This window comes from Crocuta crocuta, unplaced genomic scaffold (assembly GCF_008692635.1).
Source record: "Crocuta crocuta isolate KB4526 unplaced genomic scaffold, BGI_CrCroc_1.0 scaffold266, whole genome shotgun sequence".
Lineage (NCBI taxonomy): Eukaryota > Metazoa > Chordata > Mammalia > Carnivora > Hyaenidae > Crocuta > Crocuta crocuta.
The window spans coordinates 5,496,010-5,516,829 of NW_027531005.1; the positions used below are offsets into that span (position 1 = coordinate 5,496,010).

General features: G+C 38.0%; 1 protein-coding gene across 1 annotated transcript in view; it reads left to right on the forward strand.

Moving 5' to 3' along the window:
• The window catches only part of COPG2 (coat protein complex I subunit gamma 2), a 107,668-nt gene that overhangs the window by 44,110 nt on the left and 42,738 nt on the right, over positions 1-20,820 (forward strand). The window contains exons 10-14 of the mRNA XM_077770726.1: positions 11,974-12,107; positions 12,655-12,722; positions 14,729-14,917; positions 19,091-19,186; positions 19,499-19,742. Of these exons, the coding sequence (XP_077626852.1) occupies positions 11,974-12,107; positions 12,655-12,722; positions 14,729-14,917; positions 19,091-19,186; positions 19,499-19,742 (731 nt within the window). The remainder of the gene's footprint in view (positions 1-11,973; positions 12,108-12,654; positions 12,723-14,728; positions 14,918-19,090; positions 19,187-19,498; positions 19,743-20,820) is intronic.

The following is a 20,820-nucleotide window of genomic DNA, read 5'->3' on the forward strand; positions in this document are numbered from 1 at the left end:
ATGTTAAAAAAATTTAAATGATATAGCAGGAATGAACTTGTATGTACAGTTGACCCTTGAACTGCACACAGTCCACTTCTACATAGATTTTTTTTTCTGAGAAATACAGTACAGTACCATACATTTATTTTCCTTCTGATTTTTTTTTTAAGTGTTTTAATTTATTTTGAGAGAGAGTGAACAGGGGAAGGGCAGAGAGAGAGAGAGAGAGAGAGAGAGAGAGAGAACCCCAAGTATGTTCCACACTGTGAGTACAGAACCTGACAGGAGGCTTGAGCTCATGAACCAAACCCAGAGATCATGACCTGACCTGAAATCAAGAGTTGGGCACTTAGCTGACTGAGCCACCCAGGCACCCCTTCCATCTACTTAACATTTTTCTTTTTTCTGGCTTTATTCTAAGAATACAATATACAACACATCTAATATACAAAATGTGTGCTAATCAACTAAGATGTTGCTAAGGCTTCCAGTTAATTGTAGGCTATTAGTAGTTAAGTTTTTAAGGAGTCAGAAGTTACACATGAATTTTTGACTGCTTAGTGGTTCATTGCCCCTCATCCTTGCAGTTAATAACGCTGCTTCAAAATATGTGCAGCAAAATCTTAAATACCAGAAATCAAGTTTTGGGGAGGCTAGAAGCGCCCATCTCTCAGAAACTGACAAATCATAAAAATGTGAGACTGTAGTTGATCTGTATGTATATCACTGATCATAAAAATGACCTCCTATTTAGAACCCTTATATTTAGTATCCAAGTAACCCTCATATTTAGTATGCAGTAGTCCTTAAAAATTTTTAAACTGAGAAACCTCCATCTAGAGAATTGCCTAAGACTTATAGTTGTATTATGTACATTATATCTAATTGCTGTAGAACACGCATGTTATGGCCATATGTGTTAGGCAGTAATGTGTTTCTAGTATCCCAGAAATGCTTTATGCGTCCTTCTTGATCATACCTACCCCCAGTAGAGGTCGTCACTATTTTGATAATGATGGTAGTAATTTCTTTGCTCTTTTGATTTTTACCCCATGTATGCATTCATAAACAGTAAGGTTTAGTTTTGTTTTGAACAGTATGTCAATAGAATCACGCTATGTTTTGTGTTGTTTTTTTCACTCAGTATTTCTAAGATTCACCCTTGATTTTACTGAAGGTCTAGTTCACTTTAATCGTATATTTCCTTGACTGAATCCTTCCAGGCTTATTTATATTCATTCTTCTGTTAATGGGTATTTGGGTTGTTTTTGGTTTTGAGCACTTACTAATGAAATGGCAGCAAACTGCATTCCTGTCCCTGTAGCGCTCTGCCGCATTACCATAGCGTTCTCTCTTTATATGTAAGCATTTATTTCTGTAGGGTATGTCTCTAGGAATGGAACTGGTAGATCATTGTTGGACTATTTTCCAAAGTGATTGTACCAATTTACATTCAAGCCAGCAAGGTGAGATTTCCTGAGGCCAAGACTTGATGTCAAATTTTAAAATTAATCAGAGGGGTATAGTAGATTTTCTTTATTGAGGTATAACTCAGATACCATAAAATTCGGTTTTTTAAAGTGTATATGTAATTCAGTGGTCTTTGTTTTTTTAAGTTTATTTTGAGAGAGAGAGCAAGCATGAGTAGGGGAGGGGCAGAGAAAGAGAATCCCAAGCAGGCTCTACACTGCCAGCACGGAGCCCCATGTGGGGCTCGAACTCACAAACCACAAGATTATGACTAGAGCCGATATCAAGAATTGGACACTTAACTGACTCAGCCACCCAGGCACTCCTGATTCAGTGGTCTTTGGGATATTCGCAAAGTTATATACCCACCACCACTAAGAACATTTTCATCACCTGAAAAAGATACCCCCAACCTATTAAGAGTCACTCCCTATTCTCCCCTCCTCTCAGCCCCTGGAAAACAATCTGCTTCCTTGTCTCTCTGGATTTACCTGTTCTGGACACTTAATATAAATGGGATCGTGCAATATGTGGTCTTTTTTCTCTGGTTTCTTGCACTTACAGTAATGTTTTCAAGGTTCATCTGTACTATAGAAGTATCGGTACTTTGTTCTTTTTCTGGCTGAGTAATATTCCATTGGGTGGCTATCCCATATTTTATTTATTCATTTATTTGTTGATGGACATTTGGGTTGTTTCCACTTTCTAGCTTTTATATACAATGCTACTATGAACAGTCCTGCATAATTTTTCATGTGAATATGCTTTTCATTCTCTTGGGCATGTACCTAGGAGTAGAATTGTTGGGTCATAATGTAATTCTATGTTTAACTTTCTGAGGAACTGTAAAACCCTTTTCCAAAATGGGTGCATCATTTTACATTCTTGCCTGCAGTGCTTGAAAGTTCTGATTTTTCCACATCGCCACCAACACTCATTATTGGCTATCTTTGTTATTATATATCTCATAATAGGTGTGATGAGGTATTTCACTGTGGCTATTTTTTCCATTGAAAAAATTTTATTGAAAAAAATTGTACAAGTAAGTTCTTGGCTTGACAATAACAGGCTGCATTTCATTAATGACTAATAATGTTGAGTATCTTTTCATGTGCTTCCTGGGCACTTATTTGTATATCTTCTTTGAAGAAAGGGAATTATGAATGAAATTCATATCCTATGCTCATTTGAAAAATTGGGTTGTCTTTTATTGAGTTGTAGTCATTGTTAAATACATTTTGGATAATAGATCTTTATTAGACACATGATTTGCAAATGTTTCCTCCCATTCTGTAGGCTGTCTTTTTAGTTTCCTGGTTGTATCCTTTGAAGTACAGAACTTTTAAATTTTGATGAAGTCCAATTTACCTAGTTTTTTTATTATAATTTTTTTTAACATTTATTTATTTTTGAGAGACAGAGACAGAGTATGAACAGGGGAGGGGCAGAGAGAGGGAGACACAGAATTGGAAGCAGGCTCCAGGCTCTGAGCTGTCAGCACAGAGCCTGACACAGGGATCAGGCTCACAAATCACGAGATCATGACCTGAGCTGAAGTCAAACACGTAACCGACTGAGCCACCCAGGTGCCCCTGTCTAATTTTGTTTGTGCTTTTGGTATTATACTAAAGGAAACCATTGTCTAATCTGGGGTCACAAAGATGAACACCTATGCAGTCTTCTAAGAGTTTTATGATTTTATCTTTTACATTTAGATCTTTGATACATTTTGAGGTATCTTTGTATGTAGTATGAGGTAGGGGTCCAGTTTCATTCTTTTCCATGTGGGAATCGGGTTGAGAGAGGTGTTTGCAGTTGTCTAAGCACTGCTTGCTGAAAGATTTTTTTTCTATTTTGTTGCCTTGGCATCCTTGTCAAGTCATAGTGGTTTTAATTCATAATTCCCTAATTACTAATGGCTTCAGGAAACTTTTTCTCTGTTTATTAACCATTTGAGTATCCTTTCTGTTGAAATACCCAGTTTTTAACTGAGTTATCTGCCTTATTCTTACTGACTTCTAAAAGTTCTTTTTTGGTTGTATGTGTTGTAAATAGCTTTTCCTGCTCAGATTTGTCTGTTCTCTGCTGGTGTCTTAGCGAACAGAACTTCTTTAATGTAGCCAAATTTATCAATCTTTGGCTTTTGGAATAAAGATTTTGGTGTCTTGCTGAAGGTATCTTTTTCTACCCCAAGGTCTCAAATATATTTTCTATGATATTTTATAAGCATTATTGTTTTTTTAAAGATACTTTTTTAAAAGTTTATTTATTTTGAGAGAGAGTGAGTGTGAGAGAGAGAGCCTGAGTGTAAGTATGAACTCTCGAGGGAGGGGTGGAGAGGGAGAGAGAATCCCAAGCAGGCTCCAAATCGTCAGTGCAGAGCCCAATGCAGGCTCAAACTCAGGAACCATGGGGATCACGACCTGAGCCAAAACCAAGAGTTGTATGCTTAACCGACTGAGCCATCCAGGCGCCCCTCATTATAGTTTTAACTTTCATGTTTTAGGTCTATAATCGACTTGGAACTGTTTTTTTGGAAATGGTATGAGGTAGCAATTTAATTTCTCCCCCTACCCATGGATCCTGAGTAGTCCTGGTACCATTTGTTGAAATACTTGTTCATACCCCCTGCTATACAATGTCAACTTTGTCATAAATCAGTTATTCTTGTGTGCGCTGCTCTATTTCTGGGGTCCTGGGCTCCCCTGCTCGATATTTCCATTTCTGCCCCAGCAACACCTTATTATCATTGCTTTATCATAGCTTAGAAATATGGTGGACCAGATCCTCCCTTATTCCGCAGGAGTGTTTCCTGGCTCACTTGCATCCTTATTTTTCTACGCACGTCTATGTAGTTTTATCAGGGATTGTTTTGCCTCGCCCTCAGTCAAATTTGCCTCTTCCTGGGATACTCCCACCAAGGCCATTAATAACAACCAAGGAGTTGTGTCCTGGGCAATGATATCCCCCAGACTTTTCATTCATTAGGACTTTAGGGCTATTTCTCACAGGTAGTTAATGAAAGCAGCCATCCCAGACAGTACTGCCAAAATGCCAGAAGGTGTCCTTGACCTATGATCTCTTGATTTACTTCCAGAAACCACAGCAGAAAGCTGACTTGATGTCCACCTCGCTGTAACAATTTTTACACAAGTAAGCCCACATGTCCAAGGAAAACTCACATATAACCTACCAAAGTTAACATTCATGAGGGGAAACCCATAGAGACTGACGCAATATCTGAGGCACTGGGTCCCCGATTGTTGGTTCATTCTAGTTCAGTGTACAGAGGTCTGTCCAGGCAGTTTTCACACCCTGAGAAAGGGATTATGACCCTTAGGCTTTGTGGGTTTTAAACTGCATGAAGCACAGAAGCACTGCCCACTCACTGTTGTGAGCAGGGCTGGGGTGGAGAAGTAAAATAATGTGATCAACATTACATCTAGTGCCACGGCGGGGGCGGGGGGGGGGGATTGAANAATTGTAAGAGGCCACCAAATAGAACCTATTTTGACAGTGTAGTCTTTTGGGGGAAGCAGCCCTTCCCTGGCATTGTGATCTGGGACCCAAATCTTGGAACTGTGTGATGTGCCATGTCAGTAGCAGGAATCTTCTTCTTTCACGGTTGGGGAAGTACCAGCCCCCCCTTGGCACGATGGGAAGGAGCTCCAGTCCAAGCTTTGTGCTTGATCAGAACTAATTGCCTTACACACTTGGCTGAGGCCAGTTGTCATGGAGGAACTCAACTTCCTTTTTTGGATTGACCAGCAGATCAGGTTGGGATGAAAGGACCCTTACCCCTCACTTCTCAGAATTACCTTGGCAAAAGTCTTTTTGATTTTGTATGTATCTTAACATAGATGGCATTTTTAAAACTTACAATTTTTCCCTATAAACTTCCCTCTTAGTGCTGCTTTTCTTGCATGTTTTTGTTGTCTCACGTTTTCTAATTTTCATTTTGGTTTCTTCTTTGACCCATTGGTTGTTCAAGAGTGTGTTGTTTACTTTCTACGTCTTTGTGGATGTGTCAGTTTTTGTTATTGATTTCTAGTTTCTTTTTGTTTTAAGTTTATTTAGTTATTTTGAAAGAGAGAGAGCGTGTGCATGTGCGTCCTTGCATGAGGGATGGGGAGGGGTGGGCAAAGAGAGGAGAAGGAGAGAAAGCGCGCGTGCGAGACAGAATATCCCAAGCAGGCTGTCAGTGCAGAGCCCAACTTGAGGCTCCATCTCATGAACAGTGAGATCATGACCTGAGCTAAGATCGAGAGACAGCTGCTTAACCGACTGAGCCACCCAAATGTCCCAATTTGTCGTTTCATTCCATTGTGGTGAGAAAAGATACTGGGTATGATTTTAGTCTTCTGAAATTTGTTAGGACTTGTTTTGTGACCTATTGTTTTGTGATCACCTATTAAGGTGATCAGTCCTGGAGAATGTTCTTTGTGCACTTGGGAAGAATGTGTTTCCTGCTGCTATTGGGTAGAAAGTTCTGGATATGTCAGTTACGTCCGTTTGGTCTCTAATGTTATTCCAGTCCACTTGATTTTCTCTCTGGATGTTGTATCCATAATTGAAAGTAGGGTCTTGAAGTGTTTTTTACTATTATTGTATTGCTGCCATTTTTCCCCTTCAGATATGTCAGTGTTTGCTTTATGTATTTAGGTTTTTGAAAACTGTTTTGACTATTCAGGTCCTTTGCATTTCTGTATAAATTTTAGGAACAGCTTTGAATTTCTACAACAAAAGACTACCAGCATTTTGATAGGGATTCCATTGAATAGAACAATAGATCTACTTTGAGTAAATCATTTTGGGAGAATTGCCATCTTGATATTGAGTCTTCCAGTCTGTGATCAGAGATTGCTTCTGTACTTATTTAGATTTCTCAGCAGGGTTTTGTAGTTTTGGGGGGAAAGCTCTTGCACTGTTTTATTAAATGCATTTTTAAGTATTCTTTTTGATGTTATTATGAATGGAATTATTTCATTTTGGATTATTGTTGCCAGTATATAGAACTGCAGTTACTTTTCTTGCTGTGGTCATTTATTAGTGTGTGTGTGTGTGTGTGTGTGTGTGTGTGTGTGTGTTACTCCCTCAGATTTTCTGTGTTCAGGATCATGTCATCTGTGAACAAAGATAGTTTTACTTCTTTCTTTCCAAATTGGATATCTTTAATTTCTTTTTTTTTTTGCCTTATTTTACTGTTTTGAACTTTCACTGAAATGTTGAGTAGAAGTGGTGACAGATGACCTTGCCTTGTCCCTGAATATGAGGGGAAGGCACTAAGCGTGATGTATACTTTCTGAAGGTGCCCTTTATCCGATTGAGGACATTTCCTTTAGTCTCTAGTTTTTTGAAAATATTTATCGTTGAATGGGTGTTAGATTTTGTCAGTTGCTTTTCTGCATTTATTGAGATATTGTGGTTTCTGTTCTCTATGGTATTAATTTGGTATAGGTCATAAATTGATTTTCTGTTAAACTGATTTTGCATTCATGGAATAAAAGCTACTTGATTATTGTGCAATGCTGTGAATATTGATTATTTTACATATTGCTCAATTCAGTTTGGTCATTTTTGTCAGGGAGTTCTGTGTCTATGTCAGTACTGGGCCTTAGTTTTCTTGTGAACATTTGTCAGGCTTATTGTGGGTAACACTGGCATCGCAGCATTACCTGGGAAGTAGTGCACCCTCATTTATTTCCTGGAAGAGTTTCTGGAGAATTGGTATTATTTCTTTAAATATTTGATACAAGTAACCAATGAAGCCATTGGGACCTGTACTTTTCTTTGAGGGAAGTTTTTTTTTTTTTTTAATGTTTTATTTCTGAGAGAAAGAGAGTGTGTGAGCAGGGGAGGGTCAGAGAGAGAGGGAGATACAGAATCTGAAACAGGCTCCAGGCTCTGAGCTGGCTGTCAGCATAGAACCCGACGTGGGGCTCGAACCCACGAACTGCAAAATCATGACCTGAGCCAAAGTCAGATGCTTAACTGACTGAGCCACCCAAGCGCCTTGAGGGAAGTTGTTAAATAATTAACGCATAGGCCTATTTAGATTGTATATTTCTTCATGCGTCAGTTTTAGTAGTTTGGTATTTGGGGGGACAAATCCCTAGAAATGGCGTATAGTTGTTCATAATATTCCCTTATAATCATTCATTTAAGTTTCCTGAGGGTCAGTAGTGTTCCTTTCTTCATTTCTGCTTTTGATAATTTGTGTGTTTGTTTTTTTCTTGATTAGTCTGGCTAAAGATTTGTCAATTTTGTTGATCTTTTCAAAGAACTCACTTTGGGTTTTATTGATTCTTTATTATTATTTTTTTTTTCTGCATTCTAGCCTGTTGATCTCTGCTCTCATCTTATTTCCTTTCTTTTGCTTCCTGTAGGCAATATTCTTTTCTAATTTCTTCTTTTTCTAATTTCTTAATTGTAGAAGCTTCAGTTATGGATTTGGGACTTTTCTTCTTCTCTGGTATTGGTGTTTAACACTACACATTTCCCTGCTATCATTGCGTTAGCTACATTGCACACATTTTCATGTGTCTCTGTTTTCATGCAGTTTAGAATATTTTTTCATTTTTCATTTGATTTTTTTTTTCTTGATCCATGGGTTGCCTAGAAAATGTTGTTTAATTTCCAAATATTTGGGAGGTTTTCTGATATTTGCTGCTATTTTATAACTTAAATAACAGTTGTGGTTGGGAAACATGTTTTGACTCCTGTCCTTTTACCTGTTGTGCCACTGGTCCTGTCCTGCCCTTTTAAATAAATGTATTGACATTTGTTTCATGGCTGGCATTTAATATATCCTTAAGAGCTCTCCATATGCACTTGAAAAGAATGTATATATTTTACAGTCATTGGGTTGAATGTTCTATGGTTAAGTTGGGTGATTACGCTCTTCAAGATTCCATAACCTTGATGATTTTCGGTTTTGTCCAATATTGATTATTGGGTAGGTACAGACATTTCCAATGATTATGTTTACATGATCTATTTCTTCTTTCATTTTGTCAGGTTTTGCTTCATGTATTTTGAAACTCTGTTAAGTGTGTATATGTTTATCATTGGTATATCATCCTGACGTATTGACCTCTTTCTCATTATGAAATGTCTCTTTTTGTCTCTTGTAACATATTTGTCTTAAATTCTACTTTGGTATATTAAGCTAGCCAATCCTGAACTCTAATGGTTACTGTTTGGGTGGTACATCTCTTCCCATCGTTTTACTTTCATCCTGTTTGTATCTTTGAACCTAATGTGTGACTCTTGTAGACGGCATATAATTGGATCTTGCTTTTTGATCCTGTCCGGCCATTTCCAGTTTTTTTGGTTGGGATAATGAGACTATTTACATTTAATGTAATTATTTATACATAGTTGGATTTACTTTTGCCATTGTACTATTTGTTCTATGTCTCCTGTCTTTTTTCTGTTTCTGTCCTCTTTGACTATCTTGTTTTGTGGTAAATAAATATTTTCAGGATATCATTTTAATGTCTCTGTCAATATTTTAACTTTTGTCCCCGGGTGTTTTTTTTTTTTTAGCTGTTACTCCAGGGATTGGAATATGCATTTTACTTTCTACAGTCTACTTCAGATTAATACTAATTTAATTTTAGTAAAATACAGAATCTTTTCTGTATTTTATAATTTCATTCTCTCTGGGCTCTCATCTGCTATAATTGCCATGTATATGGTGTGTACGTGTTATAAATTCAACAGTATACAGTTGATCCTTGAGCAGTGTGAGGGGAAGGGGATCCAACCCCCCCCATGCAGTTGAAAATCTGCATATAATTTTTGACTTCTCCAAAATTTAACTTCTAATAGTCTACTGTTGACCAGAAGCCTTACTGATACCATAAACCATGTATTTTGTGTTATATGTATTAAATGCTATGTTCTTACAATAAAGTAGGCTAGAGAAAAGAAAATGTTATTAAGAAAATAATAGGGAAGAGAAAACATATTTGCGGTACTCTATTATAAAAAGTCTGCATATAAGTTGATCCATGTAGTTCAAACCTGCATTGTTCAAGGGTCAACTGTAGGGTTATATTATTGCTTTATACCATTTTATGTTCTTTAAAGTAGTGAAGAAGAGAAATGAAAAAAAATTTACCTATAGACTCTTTGATTTCAACACACATATTTATCATTTCTAGTGCTCTTTATTTCTCCTTGATTATTTACATCATTCTTCAGTGTAAACTTGAAGCCTAAAGGACTTCCTTTAGAATATTTTTCTTTTTATCTTTTGTTTTTTGGAGGATAGTTTTGCTGGATATAGAAGTTTTGTTTTTATATATCAGTACTTTGAATATGGCATTCTCTGCCCTAAGTCTTCCCTGTTTCAGATGAAAAGGTAGCCATTCTGACGCTCCCCTGTAAAGTGTGATACAGTAGTTTTTACCTTGCTGCTGTCAAGATTTTTTTTTGTCTTCTGCTTTCAGCAGATTGACTACAGTGTGTCTCTGTGTGGATCTTTTTCTTTTTATTCTGCTTGGGATTTGTCGAGCTGCTTAAGTGCAGGGAATAATGCTTTTCGTCAAATTTGGGCAGTCTTGTTAATCATTTCTTCATATATTCCTTTTGCCCTTTTGTGTCTGTCTTTTCCTTCTGGGCCTCCTAGGCAAATGTTCATACACTTGGTCATATTCCATAGATTTCCAAGGCCCTATTCTTTTTTTTTTTTTTTCATTCTTTTTCTTTCTCTCAGGTGGATTATCTGATTTCTTTCTGCTGCCAGTGCAAATGAACTGCTGAATTGCAGATTTGAATTTTTCATTCATTATTGCACTTTCCAAATCCAGAATTTCCATTTGGTTTTTTTTAAGAGAAAAGAAAACAAAATTCATTTCTCTTGATTGATCCTCTCTCTTTGGTGAGGTATGATTGTCTTTAATCCTCCTTAATTCTTTAAATCCCCATGTCTTTAATCCTCCTTAATTCTTTAGATATGATTTCCTTTATTTCTTTGAACACGTTTATATTCATTGACAGAATCTTTGCCCAGTAAATCCAATACCTGGGCTTCCTCAAGAATAATTGGTATGGACTGTTTTCCCCCTTACCTATGGGGCACACCTTATTATTTCTTTACATGTGTCATATTTTTTTGTCAAAAATTAGATATTTTATTTATTAATATCTAATTGTTTATTGTGGTAACTTGGGTAATCAGATTTTCCTCTCCCCCATCCTCAGAGGTTGTTATTATTGCTGTTTGTTGTTGTTGTTGTTGTTTAGTGACTTTCCTGGACTAATTCTACAGTCTTACTCTTTGTCATGTACAGGTATTGAAGTAAAATATAATGAAGTCAGATAATGCTTGATTAGCTAAGTCACCGGATAATGATTTGACAGATTTTTTTCTTTTAATGTTTATTTTTGAGAGAGAGAGTGAGCATGTGCATGCATGAGCAGGGGGAGGGGCAGAGAGAGAGGGGCACCGAGGATCCAAAGTGAGTTCTGTGCTGACAGCACAGAGCCCAATGCAGGGCTCTAACTCATGAACCATGAAATCATGCCCTGAGCCAAAGTCAGATGCTTTATCGACTGAGTCACCTAGGTGCCCCTTGACAGATTTTCTTAAATGATTTAAGCCAGTGTTGTCTCAAACTCTTTCCAATGGGGATTTCGTGTGTTGGGGCATGCTTTCCATACTCTGGCACTTTACAACTCTGCCTTAGCCTTCACTTCCTGCTTGCATACAACCTCAAAGTCGAGCATAAGTGAGGGATCAGGGCTTGTCTGGTCTTTGCTGGGCATTTGTACAGTCTTCCACGTGTGCATGGCCTTCCAGATCCCCAGGGATATGTCAGATACTGCCAAAGCCTCTTATGGAGATCTCATTTCTCAGATTTGCCTTTTAAGTGTTTTGGCCACCCTTTTGTTCATCCTGAGGAATCATTGCCTCTGGCAACTGCAGTGGTAAACAGTTGCCACTGATTTTTGGGGACAGATTTGCTGAGAGTAAGGCTTTCTTCACGAATGAGCTCTGAGTCAGGTGAAATAAAGATCAGCTGCATGAATGAGACTTTTCTAGGGAGCACGAGTGAGGTCAAATAGTGACATTTCCCTGGGGACCAGGCTTTCGGGCGCAGTCCAAACCCATCTGTCTCCTCCAGTGGCTGCTAGGCTGCTGGCTTTCATAGCTACTTCAATTCTGAGGGTTCTGATGTCCAAAGCCACCACGAAACTGGAAAGAGGGAATAGAAATGGAGCAAATGAAAATACCGGAAAGCTTGCTGTTCTTATAAAGACATAGCTGTTTTTCTTGAATAAATGTTTCTAGGATTGTTGCAAGCCTTTGGCTAATTTCTAGAGTGCTGAATGAGTTAATTTTGAAAATGTATGCCAGTGTTCCCTCTGCTTTTATGGAGGAATGTATTCTCAGAGGTCCTCTAGCCATAGTTCCAAAAGTGCTTCTCAATCTCCCTGTGTTTTTAACTTCTGTGCCCATGGCACCCATTCTTTTTTGATATCTGATCCTGCCCTGTGTATATTTATTGTCAGCCATGAAAGTCCACTCTTTGATTTCATTGAGAGCTGCTTACGAAATAAACACGAAATGGTTATTTATGAAGCTGCGTCTGCTATCATCCATCTTCCTAACTGTACTGCAAGGGAGTTGGCACCTGCTGTTTCAGGTCAGTTGTATATTCCCCAGCTGGCTCTTGTTTACATTCGTGTGTTTTTGTTTTAACTTCCACTGGTCTGCAGGATAGGCAGTAAGAACCTATTCTGAACCTTAGCTCTCTGTTGATACTTTGGCATTATGATATGTAGATGGTTTATTTTGGTTGTTCTTTACTTAATTGCCTCTTTTTCTGAAGTTACCATTTACCTGTGTGAAACATTAAACAATTTTACTTAGAAGACTGGTAACACTCATGCCTTCAGTTTTCCTTCGTGGTTAAAAAGTCCATTTGCCCTTATAACTATAAATATTCCATGGATTCCAATGTTAATGAATATATTAATTCTCCTAGAACTTTATTTCCTATACTTAAACTTTTATAGCTCAACAAAAAGTGATTTTTCTGTTTTTGATGACTTGTTTCTCCTGTGAAGTATTGATGCTGTGATCTAATCTCCTTCTGCATCTTTTGAATATGATTCTTCACGTACTGTATTTTCAGACATATGCTATACGATGAAATGAGGTATATTCACAGCGATCGTTTTTTCCCATAGTTCTTCAGCTTTTCTGTAGCTCTCCTAAGCCAGCTTTGAGATATGCAGCTGTGAGGACCTTGAACAAGGTAGGTGTCCCTTTGCCAACTATTGACTTGTATTTGTGTCTTATTGAGAAACATTCAATGTGAGGCATTTGGCTTTCTCTCCAAGGTCAGTAGGCATGACTTACGGGCTTCACTTCTAGAGCACCTTCCTTGTATTTGTGGCTTTAGGCATGGCCATTTTACTATTTAACTAAAGACTGTACTTCATTTCTAGCTTCTGAGCACTTTATAGCTGAAAACCACAGTGTCCAATATGATGGCCATTAGCCATGAGTGGCCATTTCCATTTAAATTAATAAAAATTAAATGAAATTAAAAATTCAGCTCCTCAGTCACTCTAGTCACCCTTCATGTGCTCAATAGTGACATAGTGACCCTCATATCGGAAAGTGCAAAAATAAGAATTTCTATCATTGTAGAAGGTTCTCTGGGACAGTGCTGGTGCAACACAATATGAGTCACATATGTCATTTAAAATTTTATAGTAACCACATTAAAATTTTTTCAAGATGAAATTAATCCTAATAATATAATTTACCCTAATATATATAAAATGTCATGTCAACATGTAATCAGTATAAAATTATTAAAGATCTGTTCTACCATAAATTTTTTCATACCTAGTGTTTGATACCCAGTGCATATTTTATATTAAGAGCGTATCTTAATTTGGACTAGCCACATTTCAAATGCTTAATGGTCACATTTGGCTATTGGCTACCATATTGGACAGCACAGGTCTAGAGGATATAATTTAGAAACACAGAATAAGTTAAGTAACCATAAATGAAAGTTTAATGGAGTAGAAGACTTGTCGTAAGGCAGTATGTGATCAGTTATAAATTAATTGTATGAAGAACTAGAGGAGAGAGAAGCCATGGAAGAAACTTGATAGGACAGCCATGGAAGAATCCTTTATAGAATAACAATTAGAATTGTATTTTAAAGAGCTGAGATAGGTCCACATTCTTTTATCTATAATATTGGGGCCAGATATGTCCCAGAATTCAGTACTGTATGAATTTTAGGAAGGTAGTATGGTTCTATACACTAACCCCATTGACCCCAGAGCAGTACCCTGCCATTAGACATAATAATAATAATAATTCTGTGCTTGGGGCGCCTGGGTGGCTCAGTCGTTTAAGTGTCCAGCTTTGGCTCAGGTCATGATCTTATAGTTCGTGGGTTCGAGCCCCACATCAGGCCCTGTGCTGACAGCTCAGAGCCTGGAGCCTGCTTCGGATTCTGTGTCTCCCTCTCTCTCTGCCCTTCCCCCACTCACTCTCTGTCTCTCAAATTAATATAAAGACATAAAAAAATTTTTTTTAAAAAACCGTAATTCTGTGCTATACATATGACTATCCTTTTATATTATTATTTAACTGGTTTTACATTAGTTTGGGTCAGATTTTCCTGTTAAATGTATTTTGATGCCAGTGTTTTGCTGAATTTTCAAAATTTTTAAAATTGTGGGTCAAGGATTCTAAACCAGTATTGAGACAGTCTGAGGGGTGAACAATTTTGACAGAAGCAAAGAAACAGAATGACAGACACGTTGGAGTGAGCATGAACAAACCAATTTGGCCGGAGTTTGCTTAAATACAGAAGGTTTTCTGAGTGATAAGACATTGAAAGTCTCTGAGAGTATTTACCACACTAGGTGCTATTTTCTGAGATCCTTACATCTAGTAGAATAGATATCCATGTACACATGTACTATAAAGAAAAACAGGCCAACTGTAATAAAACAGGAAGTGTGATATTGTTATAAAAGTTATAGAAACCTAGGAAGAGAAAATGCTGTGTTATACACTGACTCTGGCAGTTATCAAATGTGATTTCATACCATTATTAATTGGAAATGTTCTTCTTGAAACAATTGCTTTTGACCTATATTGTCCCATTTAGATTTTTAAAAGCCACTTAACCTTAATTAAAATTTCTATTTTCTTCTTTCTTTGTTTTTTAAAGCTCTGGTCTTCAGCAATAGCAGTTTGCTTAACTTATTTTTCTTGCCCTTCCACAAGGTGGCAATGAAGCACCCCTCTGCTGTTACTGCCTGCAATCTGGACTTAGAAAACTTGATCACAGACTCGAACAGAAGCATAGCTACCCTGGCCATTACTACGCTCCTCAAAACAGGGAGTGAGAGCAGTGTGGACAGGCTCATGAAGCAGATATCTTCTTTTGTGTCTGAAATCTCAGATGAGTTCAAGGTAAAAGTTTAAATATGATTATGTTTTCTCCCAGTCTCTGGCTTGCCTATTTTCCTGTTTTTTGATGAGCAAAAGTGTTAAAAATTTTTATGAAGCCTAATTTATTTTTTTTCCTTCACGGTTTTTGTTTTGTCTACTTCCAAGCCCTAAAGATATTTTCTTATGTTTCCTAAATGTTTTATTGTTTCAGCTTTTACATTTTGGTCTATGATCCAACTTGAATTAATATTTATGTGTTGCATATGATCAGCTTTTTTTCCATACTAATATCTAGTCATTCCAGCATAATTTGTTGAAAAGACTTCTCTTTCCCCATTGGAATGCATTGGCATCTTTATCTGAAAAGCAGGTAATTATATAATTGTAGGTATATATCTGGGCTCCTTATCATATTCTGTTGATCTGTTTGTCAATCCTGTGTCATTCCCACACTGTATTGATTACAGTAGGTTTTTGATACCTCTTAAATGTCAAGTAGTTTGCTCTTCCAACTTTGTCCTTTTTTAAATATTATAGGTCCTTGACATTTCCATATAAAATTTAGAACTGGCTTATAATTTGTATAAAACAAAGTCTTCTAGTATTATGATTGGGGTTATGTTGAATCTATAAATAAATATGGGAGAACTGACATCATTAACAGTATTCTTGCAGTTCATGAATATGGTATACCTCTGCCTCTATTTAGGTCTTCTTTAATTTCTTTTTAAAAAAATTTTTTATTAAAGAAAATTTTTTAATGTTTTATTTATTTCTGAGAGAGAGAGAGAGAGAGAGCAGGAGAGGATCAGAGAGAGAGGGAGACACAGAATCCGAATCAGGCTCCAGGCTCTGAGCTAGCTGTCAGCACAGAGCCCGATGCAGGGCTCAAACCCATGAACCATGAGATCATAACCTGAGCCGAAGTTGACGCTTAACCGACAGAGCCACCCAGGAGCCCCAGGTCTTCTTTCTTTCTTTCTTTCTTTTTTTTTTTTTAAATGTTTTAATGTTTGTTTATTTTTGAGAGAAACAGATCACAGGTGGGGAAGGGACAGAGATAGAGAGGGAGACAAAGAATCTGAAGCAGGCTCCAGGCTCTGAGCTGTCAGCACAGAGCCCGATGCGGGGCTTGAACCCACGAACCGTGAGATCATGACCTGAGCTGAAGTCGGACGCTCAACCGACTGAGCCACCCAGGTGCCCCTCTTCTTTAATTTCTGAGTAATATTTATTACCATTTACTCTATCGGTCTTGCTCATCTTTTGTTAAATTATAAATATTTTATGCTTTTTTATTCTATTAAAATTTCTATTTTATTGTTTGCTAGTAGTATATAAAAATACTTTTTTCCCCTCATAACTTGGTGTCTTTGCTGGTATCGAATCCATATTGGTTCTTGTTTATGCACTCCTTAGGATTATCTATATAAATAATCATGTTATCTGTGACTAGAGACCGTTTTACGTCCTCATTTCCAATCTAAAAGCCTCCCCTTTCTTTTTCTTGCCTTTTTAAAACGACTAGGACTTCCAGTACAGTTTTGAATAGAACCGGTGAGAATGTGTCAGAGATGATTCAAAGAACAATAAAATTCAGTTAAAAGAATTAAAGTAGAAGGATTTTATTATTTCTTTCTTATTTAATTCTCAGCCAAGAAGTATAACTGGTTTTATTTACTCCCTTCTAGTATATGCCTAGACTTTTAAAAAACAAACTTAGCCTATATCAGGTGGATATTTTGAATCGCGGGGAAACCTGGGAGATTAACGAAGGTCATTTTGTAGTATCGCTTACTGAATGAGCCTTCTGTGGTTAGACATTTAGTTTTCAGTATTTTGCAGTTATACAGATAACTGCAGTGGATAACCCTGTGCATATTTTTATTCAAAATGTTGGAGGTGCATCTCAGGGTCAGTTTCTAGAAGTTGATATGCTAGGTTGAAGGGTAAACAACATGTAGTTTTGTAGAGAATGCTAAATTCCACCGGCAATGTAACAGAGTGCCAGTTTCCCCATAGTCTCACGGGTAGAGTGGATTGTATTTTAAAGTTTTGCCAACGTGGTGGGTGAGAGAGTGTATCTTAATGTAATTTTAATGAGTTTCTCTTCTTCTGAAGGAAGGTAAACATCTTTTCATATTTTTAAAGATCATTTAATATTTCTTTTTGAATATTGTTTGCTCATCTCTTTTCCCCATCTTCTATAGGAAGTTTGGTATTTTATTTCCTCAGTTATTTCAGGCTTTTTATATATTAAGGATATTAGGTCTTTCTCTGTGAAATGTGATATTTTTCTCCCAGTTTGTCATTTGTCTTTTGACTTTTCTTATGATGTCTTTCTTATTTTATTACGCAAAAGTTCGTTATTTCTATGTAGTCAGATTTGTCAGTCTTGTTGCATTTGATTTTTGGGTAATAGTTAGAAAGCCTTTCCCTTCAGATTGTAGAACCTGAATGGGTGAATAAGGATTCACTTATGATTTCTTCTAGTGTATATATAGTTTTATGTTTTACATTTAAATCTCTCATCCATTGGATTTTATGATTACATATGGTATGAGAAGTGGATCGAATCTTGTCCTTTTTGAGTACCCTACTCAGCCTGCGAGTAGGGTAAAATTTTACACCCTCCTCACTTCTTGACACTGGTCTTTAAAGTTGTGGTATAATTTTCTTAGAAACCATANCCCAAATTTTATTTAAAAGACTGATCTCTGCCCCAGTGGTTTGAGATACCACCTTTATCATATACTAAGATTCCATATGGATGTGGGTCTATTGTGGGGCTTCCTATTCTGTTCTGTTCATTTATTCATACATTAGACCACACACTTTTTTATTATACAAGCTTTGTAGGAAGTATTAATATCCCCTTGCATAGCTCTTTGTTTTGCTTCCCTAGCTATTCTTGCATATTTATTTTTCCTTGTGAGTTTTAGTATTGTGTAGCTTCATGAAAAATCTCATTGATGTTTTTATTGGGATCCCATTGACTCTGTAAGTTAACTTAGGGAAGAACAGATGTCTTGATGTTGAAGAGACATCCTATCCAAGAATAAGGGGTATCTTAATTTGTTCAAGTGTACTGTTGTGCCTTAATATTTTATAGTATGTCAGTTTTGAATGTTTTAAAAATGCTTTTCTGATATTATCTGTTGTTGCTATTATAAATAATTGTATCCATGAGATCTTCTCACTAGTTCTGCATGTACGTGTTCCCTTTGTAAAGTGCAAGATCTCTTCCAGCCTCAGAGATAATAGTGTCTCCCTCTAAAAGTAAAGGGCGCCTGGGTGGCTGAGTTGGTTAAGGGTCCAACTTCAGCTCAGATTGTGATCTCACGGTTTATGGGTTCGAGCCTCGCTCTGTGCTGACAGCTCAGATCCTGGAGCCTACTTCAGATTCTGTCTCCTTCTCTCTCTCTCTCTCTCTCTCTGCCCCTCCCCGGCTCACTCGCTTGCTCGCGCTCTCTCTCTCAGAAGTAAACATTAAAAAAATTCTTTAAAAGTAAAAGGCAGGCTTCCACACTTCCCTGGAAGATACATCTAGTGCTTTCTCTAGAGCAAAAAGCAGGCATGCTCACTGTCCAGTATACTAAAGAAGTAAAATATTTGAGTTCCTCAGGGTTCTTCCATAATGAGAGCTACCGTGACCCTTTTTGCATTGCCCTCTGGGGATTCTGGCTGAGGATACTGGCCCCCAGATGCTGATGGTCTAGCTACTGCTATTGCTGTGACATGATGGGTGAGAGAGTATTTAACCACCCATCTCTGATCCAGGAGGCTCGTGTTTTCTCTCCCAGCAATCCACGAAATCGCAGACTAACATGTTAGCCTGCGAGTAGGGTAAAATTTTACACCCTCCTCACTTCTTGACACTGGTCTTTAAAGTTGTGGTATAATTTTCTTAGAAACCATATTGTGGTTTCTTCTATGGAAATCGGTCTGTTTACGCTTTTTCTCTTTACTGTTCACTTTACAGTGTGTATGTGCTTATTTGCTTAGAGCAAGGGGATGGGGTCTCTTGAAAATTGTTTTCTGTTTTCCTTTGAGCTCTCCTAACCTATCCTTCACGAGGAAGCATTATTGCCATGTTAGGTAACCACAGCGCCTTCGTCGCCTGCCGCGGATAAGAGGCAAAGCTTGGAGCTAAAGCTCTGACGATGAACATCTGTTCTGTTTGTGTTTCTACAGGTGGTGGTTGTACAGGCAATCAGTGCGCTCTGTCAGAAATACCCTCGGAAGCACAGCGTCATGATGACTTTCCTCTCCAACATGCTCCGAGATGATGTAGGTAGACAGACACATTTTCATCATAGGAAGTCACTCTCTCAGATTGTCACGATCCCCATGAAATACGATTCATCGCATTTAAAAGAGCTTTGGCATCTCCGCACACCTCTGCAATAGCATCCTTAATTCTGGTTGCTGTCTGATCATTACTAAACATGCTGTTGTTTTAGTGCTTGGAGAAAAGACCCTTTGGTCTCTTTCAGAAGGGAAAAGAAATGAAATTTGAATGTTGTAAGTGTGAGCCTCGGAGTTAGAAGCCTTTCTTCCAAAAGCATCCTGGGAATGAACGGCAGTTTTCTCTTTTGCCAGGGAGGCTTTGAATATAAGCGGGCCATTGTGGACTGCATCATCAGCATTGTGGAAGAGAACCCCGAGGGTAAAGAAGCAGGTCTAGCCCACCTTTGTGAATTCATCGAGGACTGTGAGCACACTGTTCTGGCTACTAAGATTCTGCACTTGCTGGGCAAAGAGGGCCCCAGAACGCCTGTCCCCTCCAAGTACATCCGCTTTATCTTTAATAGGGTCGTACTGGAGAACGAGGCTGTCAGAGCCGGTGAGTCACTTGGACACTGGTACCGATGTTACTGCTAATCTCTGAAATGCTTATTAACTCAAGGGGGTGGTGATGATATTGGAAAATGGAGTTGCAAGGCCTGTGTGACGGTGGGATCTTGGAGCACACTCAGGCCAGATAATGCGGCTCTTTGTTGGTTCTCCAACTTCCATCCTGATTTCTGCCTCTCGTTAGAGACAGATAACTCTTGACTTTCAGTATGATAGGAATGCCGCGATGGCATCAGGCGTTTTTTCAGAGTTATAGCCATTAGTATGAAGTGTGGGTGTATATTTTTAAGTGACTTTTTAAAGAGATCTTGGGAAATTTTTTTACTTCCTTTTCTCTGATCATTCCTTCCCCTGAGCCTATGAAGAGGTAAAAAGCTCTCCTGTTAAAAATATAACCTGGGGCAGCTGGGTGGCTCAGTCGGTTAAGCATCTGACTTCAGCTCAGGTCATGATCTCGTGGTTCGTGAGTTCAAGCTCTGCGTCGGGGTCTATGCTGACAACTCAGAGCCTGGGGCCTGCTTCGGATTCTGTGTCTCGTTCTCTGTGTCCCTCCCCCACTCATTCTCATTCTCTCTCAAAAAATGAATAAATATTTTTTAAAAATTAAAAAATCTATATAAACCTTCCTCTAATGTGTTGTCTCCTACTAGGTACCGACTGTGCCTCCCCTGTCAGGTAGACTTGAAGTAGCCATTACTAGCTGCCTCCATGATTGATTCTCCATTTTTCCTTCAACTCATGATAATCTAACTCTCTCCCTTAAAAGCCCTCTGAAGCTAATGTTAAAAATTACTGATAAGCTCATTGGAAAGTCAACTTCTTACCTTTGTTCACCTCCCAGACAGCCTGATGGACTAGTGGCTGAACACGTCTTGAAACTCTCTCCCCCATTGGTGTCCACATGGCTCCCAACTTCTGTCACTCCCCAGTCTGGTTTGTAGGGCTTCTCTCTTGCTCCTTACACTATGAGTTTTCCTTGGGGTCTGTCTTACCAACTTAAAAATACACACTTAAAAAATACACACACACACACACACACACACACACACGCTTTCCACTCATGGCTA